This window comes from Electrophorus electricus, chromosome 3 (assembly GCF_041902795.1).
Source record: "Electrophorus electricus isolate QZ-2024a chromosome 3, ASM4190279v1, whole genome shotgun sequence".
Classification (NCBI taxonomy): domain Eukaryota; kingdom Metazoa; phylum Chordata; class Actinopteri; order Gymnotiformes; family Gymnotidae; genus Electrophorus; species Electrophorus electricus.
The window spans coordinates 19,153,036-19,173,196 of record NC_137499.1 but is presented as its reverse complement, the minus strand read 5'-3'; the positions used below and the strand labels follow the sequence as shown (position 1 = coordinate 19,173,196).

Genomic DNA, 20,161 nt, shown 5'->3' with positions numbered 1-20,161 from the left:
TTCATTTCAAGTCGTTACAGAAGGACGATGCGGTCAATACTGACATCTACTGTTCAAAGAGTGTTGACGCTGAATTGACGCATCAATCCGATATAAATTCTAGTTGCTCTGCAAACGCCAACGTCTACATTTTGCACAAGTCTCCAGAGAAATAATGCAGGTTTAATACTTGGTCTTCTTGGTCCTATATTTCTGTGTATTCATGTTAGGACGTTTTTTCCAAGCCGCCAGTCTGTGCTAGTGATGCATCTGTATAGGTCACTGCAGATGGGGGTAGGGGGACCGACTACCTACTTTACAGATGACGTAATGCATTTAAGAATTATTTTGTTACAGATTACGTAATGCATTTGCGAATTCGTAAATACATTGCGTCATCTGCAACAAAATGCAACATCTTATATATATATATATATATATATATATATATATATATATATATATAGTGTCTACTGGTAGACTCATTCAGCAACAGGAAGGGAGCTATTTCACTGCGATAGATTTATTTATTAAATGTCACCGTTGCACATTTAATATAGGTCTCAGTATAGGTCTCAACACATGCGCTTGAACAGTTAAATCTATTGTATAGAAATGATTGACAAGTGACGTTTGGAAAAGTGCCAAGGTAGCTAGATAAGGTGGAAGTGTACTTTCACTCGTTCGCGTTATTCCTGGTGCCGCTGTAAAAGTCCTCTTACCCGGGGACGGATGTGCGCGCTTTGAGGTGAGCGGTGTCGTCTTAGATGCTGCTCTTATTTTGCCACCCAGGCGAGGTTTGCACAATGCTTAGTCATGGTGACTTACCCATTTCCCTCGCTCTCATGTAGAGTTTAGTCAGCGCTGGAAGGATTCGTCGGTGCCGAACAGTAGCTATAGCTATAACACGTAAGTACAATATCCTAAAAATTACGAAATTGTTACGGAGTAGCCGTTGGTGTCAATTTAGCGAACAGTTTAGTGTGTTTTCTTTGTTTTCCACCATGTCTTTTACCGGGTCTTTGGTAAGATCTGCTTCAGTTTCTTTTTTACTTCGACTACTAAGAGTACGGAGTTTGTAAGACTCCTGGCGTTATATAGGTTGTGTTTTCGTGCAGTCTTTCAGTCTTTCTGGAGGAGCCTAGCTAGCTATTTCATCGACACGTAAATTGCAGGATGGCTGAATAAGGAATCAGCTTCAACAGTTTGCGCGCGTCGCATAAAACAATAAAAGAAGTAGTGGCTAGCTAATGCTAACAGCACAATTTACGGTGAAATCGCAATGGTATCTCCTCGAGTAACTAGCTAGCCAGTCATCACGTTTAAGGTGCCCCTTTTGTCGCTGTGTCAAATGACAGCCCTGGTGCAGGACGACCACTTTCTTCTGCACTGTTTGCATAAGTATTGTCTGCACTTCTAGGTCAGGTTTTCGTGCGGAGTGCTAACAAACACAGGTAAAGTTAACAGTTCGATGAGTCACTGCTGAAGGCGCTTTGCCAAAAAACATATCTATAGCTGTCTATCTACATTCTTTTTTTTAAATGTGACATGTGCTGACTGTGTCGTGTCAATCGAAACTAGTCGGTGTTATCTTAGTTACATATCTAAAAAAAAAGGTCTTATCTAGTCTAAGGGACAGTGTAACGACTAAAGTTTCTTTACATTTATGACACGTCTTCCCCTGAACAGCCTGGGGAGGCTGTCGTCCCGTCCCCCCACCCCCATCACATACTCATTGCTTCCAGCAACTTGGAAAGAAGTCAGCGATCAGAACTAGACTGTGCAACGAGGAGGGTGTGCTGTTGTTTTCTGTTACATGGTGACATTTCCCACAAGAGAGGTTTTGTAGAAGTCTCATGTGCGAAAGCCTTATCCATATTGAACACAGCAAAAACCAATGACAGGAAAAATGGGATTTACTGATTTTCTAATCTAAACAGCCTCTTGTGACATTACTGTTATTGGCTAGCTAGTGTACCTCAGCCAAGGGATTTCAACCCTGTCAGTTGTTTAATGTATAAATGTATAGTTATTTTTTGTGACTTTTAGTTCACATTTATCATTAGTTAAGATTAAAGCGGTTGAGACCAGTGTCCAAGAGGAAGTTAAAGAGTGATGAAGATCCGAAGCACGCTCCCTTGTTTGTGTGGGCTGCTTAATTTGTTTCCTGTCTCAGTAGTTTTGTGCATTCTGACCTACTTTGCCATGGAAGTAAACTAATCCCAATAAAAATTGCTTTGCACCAGTTATGAATAGTCTTGCACTAAATGTGCTCTTTCTCTTGCTACTTTAGATTGTGTAACTACACAATCAAAAGTAGTAGGAACCTGTCCAAAATTTGTAGTTTACAGGATCTGTTAGTGTTGTCTGACCTCTGTGTGGAATGCGACCTCTCCATGTACATGTATCGTCTCTGAGGATGTGTGATATGCTCTTGGAGTATACTGCTTTTCTCCTGGTGCCAGAAAGGTCACGTGACACAAGGAAAACATCTCCGTCAGGATGACAAAGTGCAACTAGGAACTAATTTAAGTTACCCCGTCTTTCTCGGCATGTGTCTCACTCGACTTAAATAACGTCCTCAACTCCGTTTCACTCTCACTGTGCTCTTTCTTGGCAGCTGCTCGGAATAACACAAAGCCTGCAGGCGTGTGGCATGCTTGTTACTAAGGGATCATGATATTATCTTAAGGCTTATTTACTCTGTAACTAGACTATTCCTATACAGTGTAACACTTCTGTCAGAGTGTGTGTATTTGAGTTTAACAGGTTTTTGTTATTGCTAAAGTTGTCAGATTAAGTCTCTGTTTTTGTAGGAGGTTGGTAGTCTGTTATCTAAATTTGTACTTGTTCATGTGGGAACAAAGTGTACGCTATGTCAGCCTGTTGATCCCTGTCATAAATCTGTCTTGTTCTGTTTCTTTCTTTTTCTCCTAGGTCTTTTCAGTAACTAGTGGATGAAAACAGATTCTTGGAACAGACTTTTCTAAGTCCTGGAGTGGTCAGCTGTGTAAAGCGTTTTTGTTTGTTTTTTTTTCCTGGAAGAGGATGTCAGCTCAGACTATATAACCTCTAGCACCTCTTTCCCAATGTGAAACTGTAGCCATTCAGTCTTAAAAAAAAAGTAAAATTTGCTACTACAGGGCAAAATGTCCTTTTAACAAGTTTATTTTTACCTCTATTTAAAAAAGGGTTATCGGAAGAACATTACACATGAGATTCTGCTGTCTTATTTACCAAAACTCTACTCTTTTTCTCTCTTGTCTCATAGCCTCTGATTTCAATTTTTTAATAAGGCAGCATCTTTGTTTTGGGACTAGCCACAGTCCAGGGCAAAGGACTCACCATGTTGCGATGTTAAAATTGCTACTGTGGCAAGTTCACCACCTTTCAACTGCTTTTGCCAATACTGTTCCTCATATCCCAGACGTTTCTAGTATTGCCACCACACAAATGTGTGTTCAGCAGCCAAACTCTGATTCCATCCTTATGAATCCAGGTCAGCTGAGGCCATAGCACTCTGTTCAGGTTTCTTGGCGGTTAATATGGCTCACGCGTAACAAGAGGATCTTTATGTTTCGAAGAAGGATGTTAACAGATCACTCAGGTTAGCTAATAAAGACTTAACTTGTGCTTCTCTGGGATCACAAATGGATTATAACTCTCATGTTGGCAATAGAGGTGATTTGTGGACTAAAGTTTGCACCAGGTAGAGTGTGCAGCAAACAGTAACATCAAAAAAAAGTGGCGGATTGAACAATCGGTAATAAGGAGGAGAAGCCCATCTCTTATATTCCTGCACCTCAAAAGCTCTACAGAAAGGGGTACTAAACCACCTGTCCACCTTTCACAGAAAGAAAGTAACTTTGCCAGGGCTTTGGGGGGGGGGGGTGTGGCCAAAGAAACAAAAGTAGATAAAAGAAAAGAAATATCCCGCCCGCCCCCCCTTGGTTCCTCCGTACACAGTTTCCTGCACGCCCTTTGCACTGGCGAGTGAGGATGCAGGCGCCGGGCAGTGGCCGCCGGTGAAGATGTATGAGGCGTCGGGGATGACGGAGTGCAAGGCGGAGGTGACGCCGTCTACGCACAACGGCCACCGCGTCTTCAGCTACACGCTGAAGAGCCACACGGCGGCCGCCTTTAGCATTATGAACGAGCTACGCCTGGAGCGGCAGCTCTGTGATGTAACGCTGCGTGTCAAGTACAATGACCTGGAGGCCGTTGACTTCGTGGCACACAAGGTGGTGTTGGCGTCCTCCTCGCCTGTCTTCCGTGCCATGTTCACCAACGGCCTGAAGGAATGCGGCATGGAGGTTGTGCCCATCGAGGGCATCCACCCGCGGGTGAGTAGGGTGACCCCTGTTGAGTGGAGCGACTCTTAATTCTCAGTTTACTGTTGTTCGTTTTACTAGAGATATTGGGTGGAAAGGAGATAAACCCTTGCTATTCTGTACGGTAGACCATGAAGTAGGGTATCACAATATGCAGTTTATTAACTCTTATTGAAGTTATTCTCTTCCAAATTACTTTTATTTCTTTATTTTAAATTTTGTGCTACAGGCTTCCTGGCTCAGTCTCCGGTGTTCAGTCGGCTGGGGTGTTCTGTGGGTGTTTGGATGAATCACAGTGTTCACAAGTTCTAACAAAATGATTTTAGTCAGAATAATGCAGGCTAGTCTGTAACCATGTTGCATCAAGGGTTTTACTACTGTGTTCTTAAAATACCGCAGAATGTATTGGGATCGTAATGTATAGCAATATATTTGCAATGTGACAATATGCTGCAAATTGTTACTTTTTAAAGTATTGTGTTAGTGGTGAAATAGTAGAATGACTTCATTTTGTTTATTTGAGAAACAGTAGAATAACTTCACCCCTTTTTTTCTGAGCTGGGTTGACATGGCTTTAGTTTAGCTGGACCAATGGGTAGGTTTTGTTTTTGCCTTGTTTAATAAAACGCATCGTCAGTATCTATATAGCTGGGCCCATATAAAACTAATGGAACAGTTTTCTGAACACTGATAAGGCCCAGTTCTGAACAAAATGATTAAGTGTCTAGGATCAAATGTTACCTACACCCAGTAATTGGGTTGTGATCCTGGCAGGTGCTAGTGAACACAATGCAATCTCTTGGCACACATTTTCTGTTTGCTAGATTGAGTGAACTCTTAAAATCGATTTATCCTCTTGCATAGCATGACTGGGACGACACCAGGACAAATGGTCATCTGGGTCCACTAGACATGCTTGTCTACTGTACACACTCAGTCACCACACTGGGGTGTGTAATGAGTGCCTAAGACCTGGAAGATTAGATTTGGTCAGGCTTGCATAGGGGATGATGGATGAATCAGTGTTGTGCTGTTAACCACGTACGTTGACCGACATAATCCCCGGGAGGTGTCGGGCCAGGTCATAGCTGTTTTCACATCTTTTTTTTTTTTGTTATTATGGTCCTGGCAGGTTTTCTTTTCCCACAATGTTTCTGCATATCTACACCTCTTCAGATTACTGTGAAATAATGCTGTAATTCCTTTGGCAGGGTCTGTTCTATGCTCACATTAAAGTTTAACAGGAGTATAATGGAGCTAAATACTTTTCCTTTATGCTCCAAGCCAACCCCCCACAATCATCCCTTATTGGTGTCATCTTGTATCATTAGCAGTGGTGCTGTCTTAAAGAAGAAAAGAGAAAGACCTGAATAATTTTATTTTAATTGAATTTGAACTTCTGTTTTATACAGGCAATAGTGACAATTTCTCATGGTACACATGATTCTCAGTTTCTCATTTCATTCACAGGATCTCAAAGTTTTCCAAAATTTGAGCCACAGTCCTTCATCTTTTATTACAGAGGTCTTTGTGTTTTATTGGTTTGCTTTATTATGAAGCCAGAAGACTGCAGCTCCCAGTTAACTCCTTATTCACACTTATTCATAGGTTTTTTGGCTCTTTTGTTAAAACGCCTCTCTCCTGACCTCCTGACCCCTCTTCTCGAGCAGGTAATGGAGCGCCTGATAGAATTTGCGTACACGGCGAGCATCTCCGTGGGTGAGAAGTGCGTGATCCACGTGATGAATGGTGCAGTGATGTACCAGATTGACAGCGTGGTGAAGGCCTGCTGTGACTTCCTGGTTCAGCAGCTAGACCCAAGCAACGCCATCGGCATCGCCAACTTTGCTGAGCAGATCGGCTGCACAGAGCTGCATCAGAAGGCCCGCGAGTACATCTACATGAATTTCAGCCAGGTGAGGTCCATCCGCCCATGGCAAGACGGGCATGGCTGTAGGGATGGGTGATATAATAATATGCTATCACTATCATGATGATTTGCATCGTGATACGCGATACTATGGCGTATCGTTGGTGGCGCTGCTGTTTTGTGTGTTCGTTTGCACACCCAAGCAAAACTAAATGTCATGGTACATTTCATGACTTGGCTTCAAATATTGCTAATATTTTTACTATCTTGCCTACCCTTATGCAGCAATATGGCCATAAGAACCAAACATGGGCACATGAGGGATGCATATACCATATGCAACATGACAGTTGGTTTCAAGGGTGTTTACTGGACTGTGTCATTCTTTAAAACCAGGATTAAGGATGCACATAGAGAATTTTTGAATGCTGGGCCATTTTAAGGTGGACCGAGCCAATTTTCCCTTTTAAAAAAACCTAGGCAGTTTCAGAAAGGTTATTTATTTTAAAAGAAACCTACATACTCCTTGACATGACTCTGCATGAACTGGAGGTGCAGCATTAGGGAATATCTCTGCAAAAAGTGAGTCATTCCACGTGAATGTTTTTTGTACCTGAAAAGTTAAGGTGTGTCTCAGTACAGAAGGAGCTCACCATGACAACATTCAGAAAGACAGCAGACACACTCACAGTACCAATTATGGCTAATATGAAATTATATAAAACCAGTGACTACTTTGAGACAAAAGGATGGAGTATTCCAAAAGGGCATCGTGTTTATTGATGGTCATGCATGATTGCAGTTTCCCACATTTATAATGCTTTGTTTCTCAAAGGTTGTAATTTAAGGAACTCTGCTATTTACTGAGGAAAAATGGAGGCTTTTATTTTCTCAGCCTAAAACTTCACATATCTCATTCACGTGAAAGACCCCGTAGATCTGGCAAATGTCGAATTCCTGTGCCTGTCTGCAAATGAAAAATAACTCTGTCATATCTGCATGTCTGGAAGCCTACAGACTGGTTCTTCTGGCTCATTACATAATTTTTAATTTTTAAATTTTTTTATAATTAGAATTTGCTAGAGATTTTTGGGGTCATTTAGAATAATTTAAATAATTAAACTATGTTTGGAGCACTCGGAATTGTCACGGTGTATGAAAAGTAATACAAATTAGACAGGTCAGCTCACATCTTCATTCCCAGCTGTCCTGGCCCATCCCTCTTTCTCTGCCCTTCCCCCTCCACTCCATCAGGTGGCGACGCAAGAAGAGTTCTTCAACCTGTCACACTGCCAGCTGGTGACTCTGATCAGCCGTGACGAGCTGAACGTGCGCTGTGAGTCGGAGGTGTTTCATGCCTGCGTGGCGTGGGTGCAGTACGACCGCGAGAACCGCCGGCCGTACGTGCAGGCGCTCCTGCAGGCCGTGCGCTGCCACTCGCTCACGCCCAACTTCCTGCAGCGGCAGCTTGAGCACTTCGAATGGGACGCAAAGAGCAAGGACTACCTGGCGCAAATCTTTCAGGACCTTACGCTGCACAAGCCCACCAAGGCTGTGTCGTGCCGCACACCCAAGGTGCCGCGCCTCATCTACACGGCCGGCGGCTACTTCCGGCAGTCGCTCTGCTACCTGGAGGCGTTCAGCCCATGCACAGGCACCTGGCTGCGCCTGGCAGACCTGAAGGTGCCCCGCAGTGGCCTGGCAGCCTGCGTGATCAGCGGCCTCTTCTACGCCGTCGGCGGCCGCAACAATGCCCCTGACGGCAACATGGATTCCAGCGCGCTGGACTGCTACAACCCCATGAACAACTGCTGGCGCCTCTGCGCGCCCATGAGTGTTCCCCGCAACCGCATTGGCATTGGTGTCATTGACGGGATGATCTATGCTGTGGGGGGGTCCCATGGCTGCGTCCACCATAACAGTGTAGAGAGGTAAGGAGACCCGGTGGGCAGTGTTTCAGTGTCCTCTCTCCAGACCTTGCTGATACGGATACAAAGCTAGCAAAACTTCGATTTTTCCCCTTTCTTTCGTTAAAATTCAGTTCAAATTCCTTTCAAGTCAGTTGAATAACTATTGTTGTTTAATAGTCTTATATGTGACAAGTCAGTCAGTTAAAATGTTTTTATACGAATGGTACTTTTGGAATTAGGTCTGTGTTCGTGTGTGCCTGGTGTGTGAAAGAGCAGGTGTGAAGCAGCTGCTAATCTGATAAGATCAACAGAAAAACATCGCCAGGTTTTTTGTGTGTTTCCTTATGACATTTTCACATGCTTCGTTCGTGTTATCTTTATAGTATTCAGTGCATCTCCACAGATGAGGAAGTGTTGAGCTCACCACTCTTTGCCATCAGTTAAAGAAAATTCCAGTGTTTTTCCCAAATGAATATTTTTTTCAAATTGCACAGTTTTAAAAATAGCTTTCGTTTTTAAAAAGTCATACTTCTGAAATGTAAATGAAGTGGCATAAAATGTACCAGCAGAATTATTTTTGTAACATTGTTGGGTTATTGAGAATTGAAGCCAGACACCACCAGACACCCCACCCCCAGCCCTTGGCCATTTAAAAAAAGCAAAACACCCCATCACTTCCACACACTATTCATAGTAAACTTCCTAATACCTCTTGTCTGGAAGCTTACTTGCTGCTCTGTGGTATCTAACATTTCCTCATTTTTGTAACAGTAATCTGAAAGCATCTAAAAGCTAATAGTCCTAATAGCTCTGTGTATCAGGGTAGCCCAACACACAGATCCTTCTAATTGCCAGTGAATTAAGGAGTACAGCAGCTTAGAGGATTTTAGTTGTGATGTGCTAATGAAGAGAACATTTCACTGTTGAAAATATTTAATATGAGCATACTAGCTCAACAGGAAGAACCATCTGTCTCTGGACCAAAACATTTTCATATGGCTGTTCCGTACTGTTCAAAAGCTCCATTTTGGCTTTGATAGGGTCACCAAATGGCTCAATAATGGCTTTAAATTCTTTGACTTGGTCTCTCCATCAAGGAAAACATTGAATGCATGTGTGTGTAGGTATGATCCAGAAAATGACTCATGGCAGCTGGTGGCCCCTATGCAGACACGGCGTATCGGGGTAGGCGTGGCAGTCATCAACCGCCTCCTATACGCTGTGGGTGGCTTTGACGGCACTCACCGGCTGAGCTCGGTGGAGTGTTACAACCCTGAGAAAGACGAGTGGAGGAGCACAGCATCCATGAACACTGTCCGCAGCGGAGCTGGTGAGAGACCGCGCAATGGCGAGATGGGCACATTAGCATGGAAGAGAGACTGGACTAGCAGAAGCCGGAAGAGTTAACAGAGACTCTAAAAACTAGGAGAGAGACTGTCAGACTAACATGGCTGGGAAAAGGACTGTTTGACTAGAAAAGACTGAGAGAGACTGTCTGGATAAAAGAAACTGGGTGAGAAGAGGAATGGACTGGGTTACAAGAAACACAGAATTGTTGAGACAGGTTAGCATGGACTGTGTTACTGAGAGAAACTGGCAAGTTGGCAAAGACCATTAGTTGTAGGCTGGTTGAGGCTGGGTGAGATGTTGAGGGGGGAGAGAGGGAGTGGGAAAGAGAATAAGAGAGTCAGTTTGGCAGAGAATGAGAGAGGACTGGATTACTAGAAGTGACTTGGAAACAGGAATGAACAAATATGGGTATCGCTGGACTTTTAAAATGGTCATATTGTTGTGGACATGCAACGTTGATCCTGCTGACATGATCAGTTTCCTTAGAAACAAATCCATTTCTAATTAGGTTTATTGTTCTACTGGGCACACAATGTACATATAGGAAGTGTGTCCTATGAATACCATTTCAAAGTCCAGTAAACTATATTTATTTCTCGCCTTCGGAAGTAAAATGGGAGGTCCTAATGTTGGGGGAAGCTTACATAAGCTTTTCAGGAAAACTCAAAAGTAATCAGCGCTAGGCTTGTAGTTGCAGTGAAGTTCATTTTTCACCAGCCCAGGAGGTAGCTGTTTTCTTTAAGTCTATAGCAGAAGGGTGAAACCGTACAGTGCTATGGCTGGGTGTTGGGAAACAGCCGCTTCCTAGGAGTCACACCTACTTTTCAGAGAGCAACCAACAAGCTCTTGGTTCTCGCTTTTTTTGACTGTATACAACAAGCATGAGGTTTCTTTTTTAATATACAATTTAGTTTCTAGAATCAATAAGATTTTCTGCTCTGTCTTGGTTCAACTGCAAACATATTTTCCCAACACACCAACATAAACGAAATAAATCTTTGTATGTTGGAGCAGAAAAGGAATCTAATTCATCCACTCCTGTTCTCTCCTTCCCTGGTGAAATAAAAAATGTATTGTGTGTTGTGTGAACCTACCATAACGTGAAAAAGGTCATTCACAATAGGTGTGTCCCTCAGGTGTGTGTGCACTCGGGAACCACATATATGTCATGGGCGGCTACGACGGCACCAACCAGCTGAACACGGTGGAATGCTACGATGTGGAGACGGACAGTTGGGCCTTCGTCTCTGCCATGAGGCACCGCCGCAGTGCCCTGGGCGTCACCACCCACCATGGCCGCATCTACGCTTTGGGTACGGTCCTTCCGCACCTGCGCCATCAGCTGGGGTTGGGGGAGGTTGTGGAGGAGGTCTCCCACCAGGATGACTACCAGGGATGAGTACCAGCCACAGTCCTGACACACCTAGTTCTAATACTGACACACTCCTGAAGAACTCAGTTAGCTGGATCAGGTGTGGCGTTCAGGGGTGGAACTCTACTCCACCTGGTGGTGGTGCCACAGGGTCAGAGTTGATGGTCATGTAGAGTAGGCAGATGGCGTCCTAACAGGCCTCACCCAGTGTTGGACAAATACTTTGTTTCTAAAAGGAATCACTGTAGTGTAGCCTTTCTTCATGAAAATTAGTGAAACTAAATACAACATATTTGAACAAAAACGTAATTAACTGTACTCCCTCCAGTGGCTGGGAAACAGCTCCTCCAAAAATAACTAATAGTGCATTGGATATTAATGAGCATGGGGTTTTTGCATGAAGGAAAACCACTGCCTGTAGGAAAAATTGCATGTATGAAGAAAAACATTTCCTTGTAATATTATTTGGGTGAGAGGATTTGGCCAGATGAGCTAGTTGGCCTGGACGTGGCTGGACCTTGTGCTTACAGATGAATAATGTTGTATAGTGCCTAGTTTCAGAATAGCAGTCACACTCTGTTGTCCTGCATGTGGCCAGCTGTGCAGTACTGTCGACTAGCCAGTCCTTACTTGGTGAGCTGAAGATTTGGGTTTAAAATAACTGCTGTTTTCTCTTCTTCCGCCCATCTTCTCTCCCTCTTTTCTATCGCTGGTCCACTTATTTTCCTTTCTTCTTCATTTTATTCAGGCGGATACGATGGAAACACCTTTTTGGACAGTGTGGAGTGCTACGACACTGAAACAGACACCTGGAACGAGGTCACGAAGATGACCTCTGGCCGGAGCGGGGTTGGGGTGGCGGTCACCATGGAGCCGTGCCAAAAGGACTGTCAGAAACTCTAGAGGCTCCCCCCTCCTTCCCTCATCTGTGTCTCCCTTCATCTATCCCACCATTGTTATCCTCCTTCTCCAGCCGGGCTTATGATTGCACACAAAGCTCTGGTGCTGTCCATTCAAAATTAACCAGCCCTGTAAAAGTCTGCGAGAAAAGCCGACTACTTAACACCACTGGGCCATGGGCTACAGGGTTCAAATGAAGTTCAGAAGAAACTTTATATACATTGCTAGAGTGGCAGAAATCAGGTGTGTACTTCCTACTCCCAAGCATTTTAGTCACCATAATTGTAATGCCCTCCCAAACACAGGAATGATCCCGAGCTCTCTCACACCAGACAGCATTTCTAAGACAGGTGAAATTGTTGGGTTTAGATGGTTTTATGTTTTTAGAAGATGACTGCATGCAGTGGGGTCACTAAAATGAGTTAGCCAGTGTCCCCTATTGTATTACTGACCAGCCTTGTACATCTAACCCGCAACTGTGGTGGCCGTGGTTGAAATGGGAACCTCTCGAAGCAGCAGTGAGTTTGAGCGCCTTATTACCACAGAGGGTTTTTGTTGTCATTTTTGGTGGGTTTTTTTCCCTTGAAAATGTCGAAGTGCCATTATCTTGCCTCACCACAGCAGTATCCCATCCTCTGTGCCACTCTCTTGGGCATGAAGTCTGGGCTGAAGGGTCATGGGGCACGACGGTCCCGAGAGCTGGTGTAGTAGCTTTGGGTTGGAGCTTGCTGAGTGTTTCTGAACCCCACATACAGAGACATCACACTTTGTGCATTTCTTTTGTGGTTGCACCGCTCTATGTAATTATCTAGACCTTCACAAGATGAACCAGGTAAGTTTAGAAAAGGGAAAACCATAAAGTGAAGTCCCCTAAACTTGGGTTGTGTTACTACATGTAATCTGGTTAGTAATTATTTCTAGACCAGTAGTTTGAGTATCAGCTCTATTTCTATTTTGGCACACCTGCTTTAAACTCATGAAAGCCTGTATAATTATACAGTGAATTGGGGCACATTAAAACTGTTCAGTGGAGGGGAAACTCAGTTCTGGAACTTGAGTCTTCAGTATCCCTTCATATTATGGTATTTTCTTTGCTACTATCACACCTGACTTCATGAGTTTTTAATGTGTGTATTGGTAAAGACAATCCAGGGGCCAGCACTGGACAAACAAAAGCTGAGCTAGACCACAGAAGTGTAGCCAAGAGAGGGCCTCGGTTAGAAGTGTTTAAGCAACCAAAACCTGGGAACACCTGAGAAAAGTAGGAAAATGTCTGCTTTTGGATGAGCTCGTAAAGGAGAAGAAGCCCAGACTCCTGATGGTTATTGCAAAGGAACTGTCACTTGGTCCTGTTTGGGTCAAGCGCGTGAGTCGATGCTGAACACGGCATTACCTGAAAATATTCAAAGAATTCTCCAATTTTATTTTTTTTCCTACACGAGGCCAACATCACTCTGAGACGCTTTTCCGTGACAAATTTCAAAAAACCTGAATTAACAGATGTATTTGTAACAGCATTTTAAGCTACAATTTTTCCAAGACTTTTTGTACACTGATGCATACTCCCTGGAATCTTGTACAGTCTTTTTAATTTATTATTCTGGACTGATGATCCCTGTGTGCTTGGATCCTGAGTTCTGTTCTGGAAGAAGCTGGACTCGTCTCTGGCTTGCTGGGCATGGCGACTGATCTTTTTCTAAATCTGGCTTTGTGTTTGAAAAGGAAATAATTTCCTTTAACAATTTCTAATTAACAATGAGAGATTATTTAAAGACTGCTTTGTAAATTTTACAGCAATGATTACATTGTACAACATTGTATATTAAATGCTTAGGTTTATTGTAATACATGTGTCCATGATGTTTATGGGGTAGGTAAGGGGTAGATCAAAGTTTGTTTACATAAATTAAGTTTATGTATTTATTGTTGTTAGTTTTTATATTTTTAACGTGAGAACTTTCTTAATCTCTCATGAACTGACATCTGGTTTTCTTTTTAAATCTCTACAAACTTGAGGGCAAACAACTAGACCTTTGCAGATTTGTGCAGGTTACTGACTATTGGTTCCTGCGTTTAACACTGACTGAACACAGCAACAACCCCTTCTATCGGCTTTATTGTCGAGTGTCTGGGTCACCAATTAAAATCAAGTAATATATCTTTTATACGGCGTCCACCTGGGTAGAAAGTTGATCATGCAGTTATTTTCTTCAGTTAGGAGGGGGCGCCAATGGATCACTTTTGCGCTATTAACCTTTCCGACTGGTTCAAGTAGCTTGCTGAAGACTCGTGGTGTAGCTAATGATTGAACAGCTGGCGAAGAATTTTACATGGGTTTTCAGGAATTTATACAACTATTTTTAATGTAGTATTTCTGTTTGCTACGTTACACGTAGCTGTTTAATAAGCGGCAATCGATAATGACTGCTAGACTTTCTGTGCAGGTAGAGATGCACCAAGAGCTGATCTCCGCCTGTGTACTACGTGAAATCGCTCGGTCGCAAGCCAAATTCCTATTTTATAGTAGCGAGTCAACAAAACGAATGAACAGCTTTTAGCGACTGATAAATGTATGTACTGACTCATTCTTTCACTTCAGCTAAAATCTGAATAAACCGGTGGGGGGGGGGGGGGGTGCAACTTCCCGTCAGTCTCAGTGAGTTGCGTAAAGTTTTGAGCTATTGTATTATTACTGTATTTGAACAGCGCCATCGATAGTGTCCAAGACTCGGCCTACAAAAATGGAGCCGTACTAGCTGATGAGATAATGTTATAGGACAGACAAGGACACGGCTCGGATGGTGCACCCCTTCACTCTTATGAGGGACGCTGGGAAGCGCAGGTAAGTTATTAACCTAGAGGTTTGTTTCGGTCAGTAATCCTAGAGAGGATCTTTTTTTTAAATCTGCAGCTTGTTTCTAAAACCAGAATAAATGCTACATTAACCGCTATATTGAAAGACCACCCAGACACATCTACGCTAAACTGTTAATTGCAATGTTTGAGGCAGCGGCGGGACTTTTTCTCCGTCACCCTGTGAGTGTGGGTGTATTAGACTGAATATGAAAACTGCCGAAAAGAGCCATAGAAAATCAGGTTCTCCGGAAAAATGTTAACTCTCTTAACCATTTCGGGGACCATCATACTGTAATTGCTCTAATAACTTAGCCGCAACTGTTCACTGCTCTGGCGGGCTTTTCCAGTGATTTATGTTGCCGTGATGCTTTTTAAGATGGAGACATGAAAATCTCTCAGAATACGTTTCCAAAATTTCTTGTGTGCAGACTTGGTTTAAATGACCTTCCTTCTGGGTTTTGCCATACTTGTCTTTCACTAACTTTCATTATGTTAACTGTTACAGTCGTAATAAAATCTCAAGATAATAGTTGATTCCCGTTAGCAAATCAGGGCAAGTCAATGATGGAAAAAATGAACTAAAGCCATTCTATTTGTAGCCATTTTATTCATCTCTATCTCACTGTCCTAGTTTCTTTCTTTGATATATTTTAATCATTGATCTTACTTACACCCTACATGTTTTTTGTACGTACCTGAATATTAGTGCAGAAAAGCACTTGGTTTTGAAAGGCAGAAATCCCAAAAGTGATTATTGAATGCACCAGAACAGAAGCTGCACAATCAAAATGTTTGCCATTAGGGAGTTGCGCCCTTGGGAGATAAGTGTTCACAACTGTATAGAGTTCTGTCTTATTTAACTGACCTGGCAAGTGGATTAATCCCTTTTAGGTTAACTACCCAAATCTTAGAGTAGAATTTATTGGATTTGCGCATCACCCGAACACAAGTTTGAGCCAGTGTTTCATAGTCAGAAGACTTGTACATGTACTTCTTCAGAAACATATCTATTCCGGTTTTATTTGATATGCTGTATTAATTACCTCTCTGATACTGACAGGTTTCAGGATGATTCCAGTTAATGAGTTCCGGAACATTGCTACTGAACAGAACCCCCGCTTCCGGGTTCTAAAGCCTTGGTGGGATGTGTTCTCTGAATACCTGTGCATAGCTATGCTAATGATTGGAGTCTTTGGGTGCACTGTGCAGGTACAATGCTTTTCACCATCAAACATCCTCCTGAATGATGCCTGTGGTTTTTAATACTGATAAGGGAGAGGCATGTGGCCAGTGCTTTGTGTATTCATTTAAAAGGATAGATTAGTTTCCAGCCAACCTTCCAGCTTTTCTTTGTACAGTATATTAATATTCACTTCCCTGCTCTGTTGTGCCTTTTCTTATCAGCAATGTGAAAGTCATTTGTTTCAGATCTAATCATACAACTTTAAAATAAATGGAGAATGATGGTTTTTATGAAATTTGTTAGTGTTGTTAGCATTAGCATTTTAATGTTATTACACTCTAAGTATCACTGTACATTTTTTGCATTTTATAAGGTTTTATTATACTTATTATACACTATTATATACTTACTATTATGTTAAATTAACTAAATGCAGCCAAAACAGTTATGTATACAGTGTTTGAGTAAACCTTTTCACTTTCCTAATGGTTTTTATTATCATTTTCCTAATGTTTAGTGTGCTAGTTGTCAAACCAATGATGTAAACAGGCTAAACAGATATGAACAAGTTACTTACAGAAGTGGCCTGGCAGGACTCAAGGACCAGTACAGTCATGAAAGTTATTAAAAAATGGAATAGAGTGTGAGAGTGTGAAACAAAAAATGTGGCCTCTAAATGAGCTATTCATATCAGTAATACTGACCTTCCAGTGTGAGAAATGCACAACAATTTTGCCGGTTTTGCACTTTTTTGACCTAGGTTCAAACAGAATTGGATTAGTCACTTCACAGTATGTCATTCATGCTATCTTATGTCATTGTAAGCTTGCAGACACTGAAATGCTCTAGGTATGTCACTGAATAAATAACTGAAAGAGATTTCAGTTCCTACATGAGGGAATAGCTGGGTAGTGGCAAGCATTGGATCCATTCTCCCTAATCAGTATTTGTTACAGGTAATAAATTACATGATTATGATAATCAAAAGTCTTATATGTAAATTAAGACTCTGACAAATGAGGATACTTTCACCTCAACTCTCTTCATTAGCTCACGCAGGAAAAGATCTCCTGCCTCCCTGATCGCATCAGTGGGACGTCACATGAAGACATAGACTGCAACCACCTCCGACAACCCAGACTGAACCAGAGCCCGTGGGAGCATGCAATCACCAAGCAGATCGCCCAAAACGTTGTGGAGGTATTCGGCCGCAAGAACGACCTGGACATCCACCAGTACATCTTCATCAACAGTTTCTGCTATGAAAGGGCAGTACATTGGTATGGCAAGTTTTTTCCGTACCTAGTAGTCATACACACCATGATTTTTATGGTGGCTAGTAGCTTCTGGTTCAAGTTCCCCGGAACATCATCCAAGATTGAGCTGTTTGTAACGATCCTGGGGAAGTGCTTTGACTCTCCCTGGACCACACGGGCGATCAGCGAGCTGTCTGAGGACAGGCAAGAAGAGCAAACAGTTACATGGAGAAAAAACAATGCTCAGAGACCGTCAGCAGTGGAATGCCCGGATGGGGAGGTCAAAAGTGCCATCTTTATCCGAACAATGTCTGTGGTGTCCAACACGGGGAAGAACGCACTGGAGTCTGAGCCTGCCACATCTGTCTTGGACAAGAAGGAAGGTGAGCAGGCCAAGGCTCTATTTGAGAAGGTGAGGAAATTTCGGACACATGTAGAGGAGGCAGACCTTCTCTACATCATGTACATACTCCAGACATCGCTCAAAGTCTTAAAATTTGCCATCATTACTATTTACAGTGTTGCTCTGGTGCCAAATATTGAGATTGTTGTGACATGCATAGTCCCACCACACCTGACTGGTTTCAGTGTGTTCTGCTGCAATCATAACAAAGCACACCTTTTCTCCAAACTGGCCTACTGTTACATCTGCTTTGTTGGTGTGTATGGTCTACTGTGCATCTATTCCCTTTACTGGCTGTTCCATCGGCCTCTGAAAGTGTACTCTTTTGAGCAAGTGCGACTGGAGACAGGGATAAATGACATTCCTGATGTTAAGAATGACTTTGCATTCCTCTTGCACCTCAGCGACCAGTACGATGCTCTCTACTCCAAGCGCTTTGCTGTGTTTCTCTCCGAGGTAAGCGAGAGCCGGTTGGGTCAAGTCAACCTCAACCTTGAGTGGCCCATCAAGAAACTCCGCACACGTCTTTCCCGAAATGCCAGCAACCGTTTAGAGCTGCACTTGTTCATGTTGCCAGGGCTTCCAGACACTGTGTTTGAACTTCAGGAAGTAGAATCTTTGAAACTGGAAGTGATAAGCAATGTGACGATCCCTGCCACAGTGATCCAACTCATTGCTTTACAGGAACTTTCCCTCATTCACTGTCCTGCAAAACTTCAGCTAGCAGCCTTCACACACCTGCGGGACAACCTTAAGGTCCTCCGCATTACCTTCGAGAGCCTTGAGCAGTTACCCATGTGGATGTACACCTTGCAGAGCCTGGAGGAGCTCCACCTCAGTGGCCCACTCACCAGTGAACTTTCGCGCAGCACCATGTTGGACACCTTACGGGAGCTCAAGAACCTCCGTGTGCTGATGATACACAGCAAGCTGACCAAGATCCCTTCCAGCGTGGCAGATGTGGCCGGCCACCTGCTAAAGCTGCGTGTGCACAACAGTGGTGGCAAGCTCCAGGCCTTCAGCAGCCTGAGGAAGCTGGTGAACCTGGCCACACTGGAGCTGATGGCCTGCGAGCTGGAGCGCCTCCCAAGCGCCATGTTCAGTCTGGCCAATCTGCAGGAGCTAGACCTGAAGGAGAACAGGCTGACCACCGTGGAGGAGATCCTGAGTCTGCAGCACTGCCGACGGCTGAACACACTCAGGCTGTGGCACAACTCCATTGCCTATATGCCTGAGGACATCAGTAAGCTCCGCTCGCTTGAGACGCTAGACCTGAGCTGGAACAAGATACGGAGGCTGCCGCCGCGGCTCTGCTACTGCACCAGGCTCCGCCTCCTGGACCTGTCCCACAACCAGCTTACCTCGCTGCCACCAGAGATTGGGATCCTGCAGAGCTTGTGGCACTTTTCAGTGGCCTACAACTCCCTGGAAGTGCTACCAGATGAGCTGTTCTCCTGTAAGAGGCTGAGGACTCTGGATTTGGGGAACAACAGCATTGCCTTGCTCTCTGCAAGAGTTGGGAACTTGGCTCATCTAGTGACTCTGGAGCTAAAGGGGAACAGGCTGGAGTCTCTGCCCATGGAAATAGCAGACTGTAGCTTTTTGAAATTAACCGGGCTTATTGTGGAAGACAGCCTGCTCGACACATTACCTTCTGATGTCAAACACAGAATGAGTGAAAGGTGAACAGGAATTAGATACACATTTGACACATTAAAAGCCCACTGGACTGGGGGATGTGGATTGCCTTGAGCTGATTCTAAAACAAGCAGGAGAAATTACATTGGACTGGAACCTGAGCTGGATCTAGAACACTAGTTTGTAGTTTGAAATATGAGTCATACAACTTTGGAACTAATGTTAAAAACGTTCCTGATGCCATATTATTCATGTAGTTATTTGCTTAGGAAGAACACAAATCTAACTGCATAAACTGGGTACCTTGGGACACCTCAGGCAAATTTTGTAGCTGGACATAAACACAAGCTTTTAGCTACTCAATGGATTTCAAATGAACAGTCATCATAATTAAATGATATTCATTTTAATTGCCCCATTAAGTGCCTTAGTATTTGATACTTTTGTACCTTCATTGTGATAAAGGTTTCATTTAGATTGTATGGCTGATTTGTTTATTAATACACTTGAATAACACTCTTATTCAGTCCTGTTGTTTGTTATTTTGTACAGCCTGTTACTGAGCTGTATCTGGTGAGATTTTTTTACCTGAATCACGAGGAAGACACAAGTTGTTTTTTACATGAAGCCAGACACACCTCCCAGATGAAGGTCTGAAAATTTGCTGGCTTATGGCCTATATTTATGCATATAAATAAATATTCTATTATATAAAGTTGGGAAGATTGTAGTTATTCAGCTGATGTCACATGTCTGAAGAGCCAATAACTAAACCACCTCCATCACTTCATTGGGAAGTACATCATCAGACCCTTCCTCACATGCTGGGGTTCAGTGAGTTCAGGGGTTCAGGTCATGGAAATCACAGCTTCTGGGAGTAATGCAATTGTACACTCTTTCTAATTCCAGCCAATCAGTTAGAATTAGCACCACAACTGACAAACCACCTGTTTGTTTAGTGTCTGAAGTTAATTCATTTTGTTAGGTGGTTGGTGTCTGGATGAAAAGAGACAATATGTGAAGAAATTATTTTTGAGGATTTTAAGTTTGGTCACAAAGGATATGAACGACGGGAGGTACCAGTTATTTGCCGCTGTATTGTTCAGATGCAGA

The 20,161-nt window shown here is 43.2% G+C and overlaps 2 protein-coding genes across 2 annotated transcripts; both read left to right on the top strand.

The window, feature by feature from the left end:
* Positions 1 to 706: 706 nt before the first annotated feature.
* On the top strand, positions 707 to 13,557 carry keap1b (kelch-like ECH-associated protein 1b). The gene is made up of 7 exons (XM_027013350.3): positions 707 to 888; positions 2,917 to 4,322; positions 5,981 to 6,226; positions 7,435 to 8,111; positions 9,215 to 9,420; positions 10,577 to 10,753; positions 11,561 to 13,557. Exons 2-7 carry the CDS (start codon positions 4,011 to 4,013, stop codon positions 11,713 to 11,715), a joined length of 1,773 nt encoding a protein of 590 aa, XP_026869151.3. The 5' UTR covers positions 707 to 888; positions 2,917 to 4,010; the 3' UTR covers positions 11,716 to 13,557.
* A 154-nt stretch (positions 13,558 to 13,711) lies between these two features.
* Positions 13,712 to 19,706, top strand: si:zfos-323e3.4 (volume-regulated anion channel subunit LRRC8E). The gene is made up of 4 exons (XM_027013339.3): positions 13,712 to 14,282; positions 14,419 to 14,554; positions 15,629 to 15,777; positions 16,802 to 19,706. The coding sequence occupies exons 3-4, from the start codon at positions 15,637 to 15,639 to the stop codon at positions 19,094 to 19,096; spliced, it is 2,436 nt and encodes an 811-aa protein (XP_026869140.2). The 5' UTR covers positions 13,712 to 14,282; positions 14,419 to 14,554; positions 15,629 to 15,636; the 3' UTR covers positions 19,097 to 19,706.
* Positions 19,707 to 20,161: the final 455 nt, after the last annotated feature.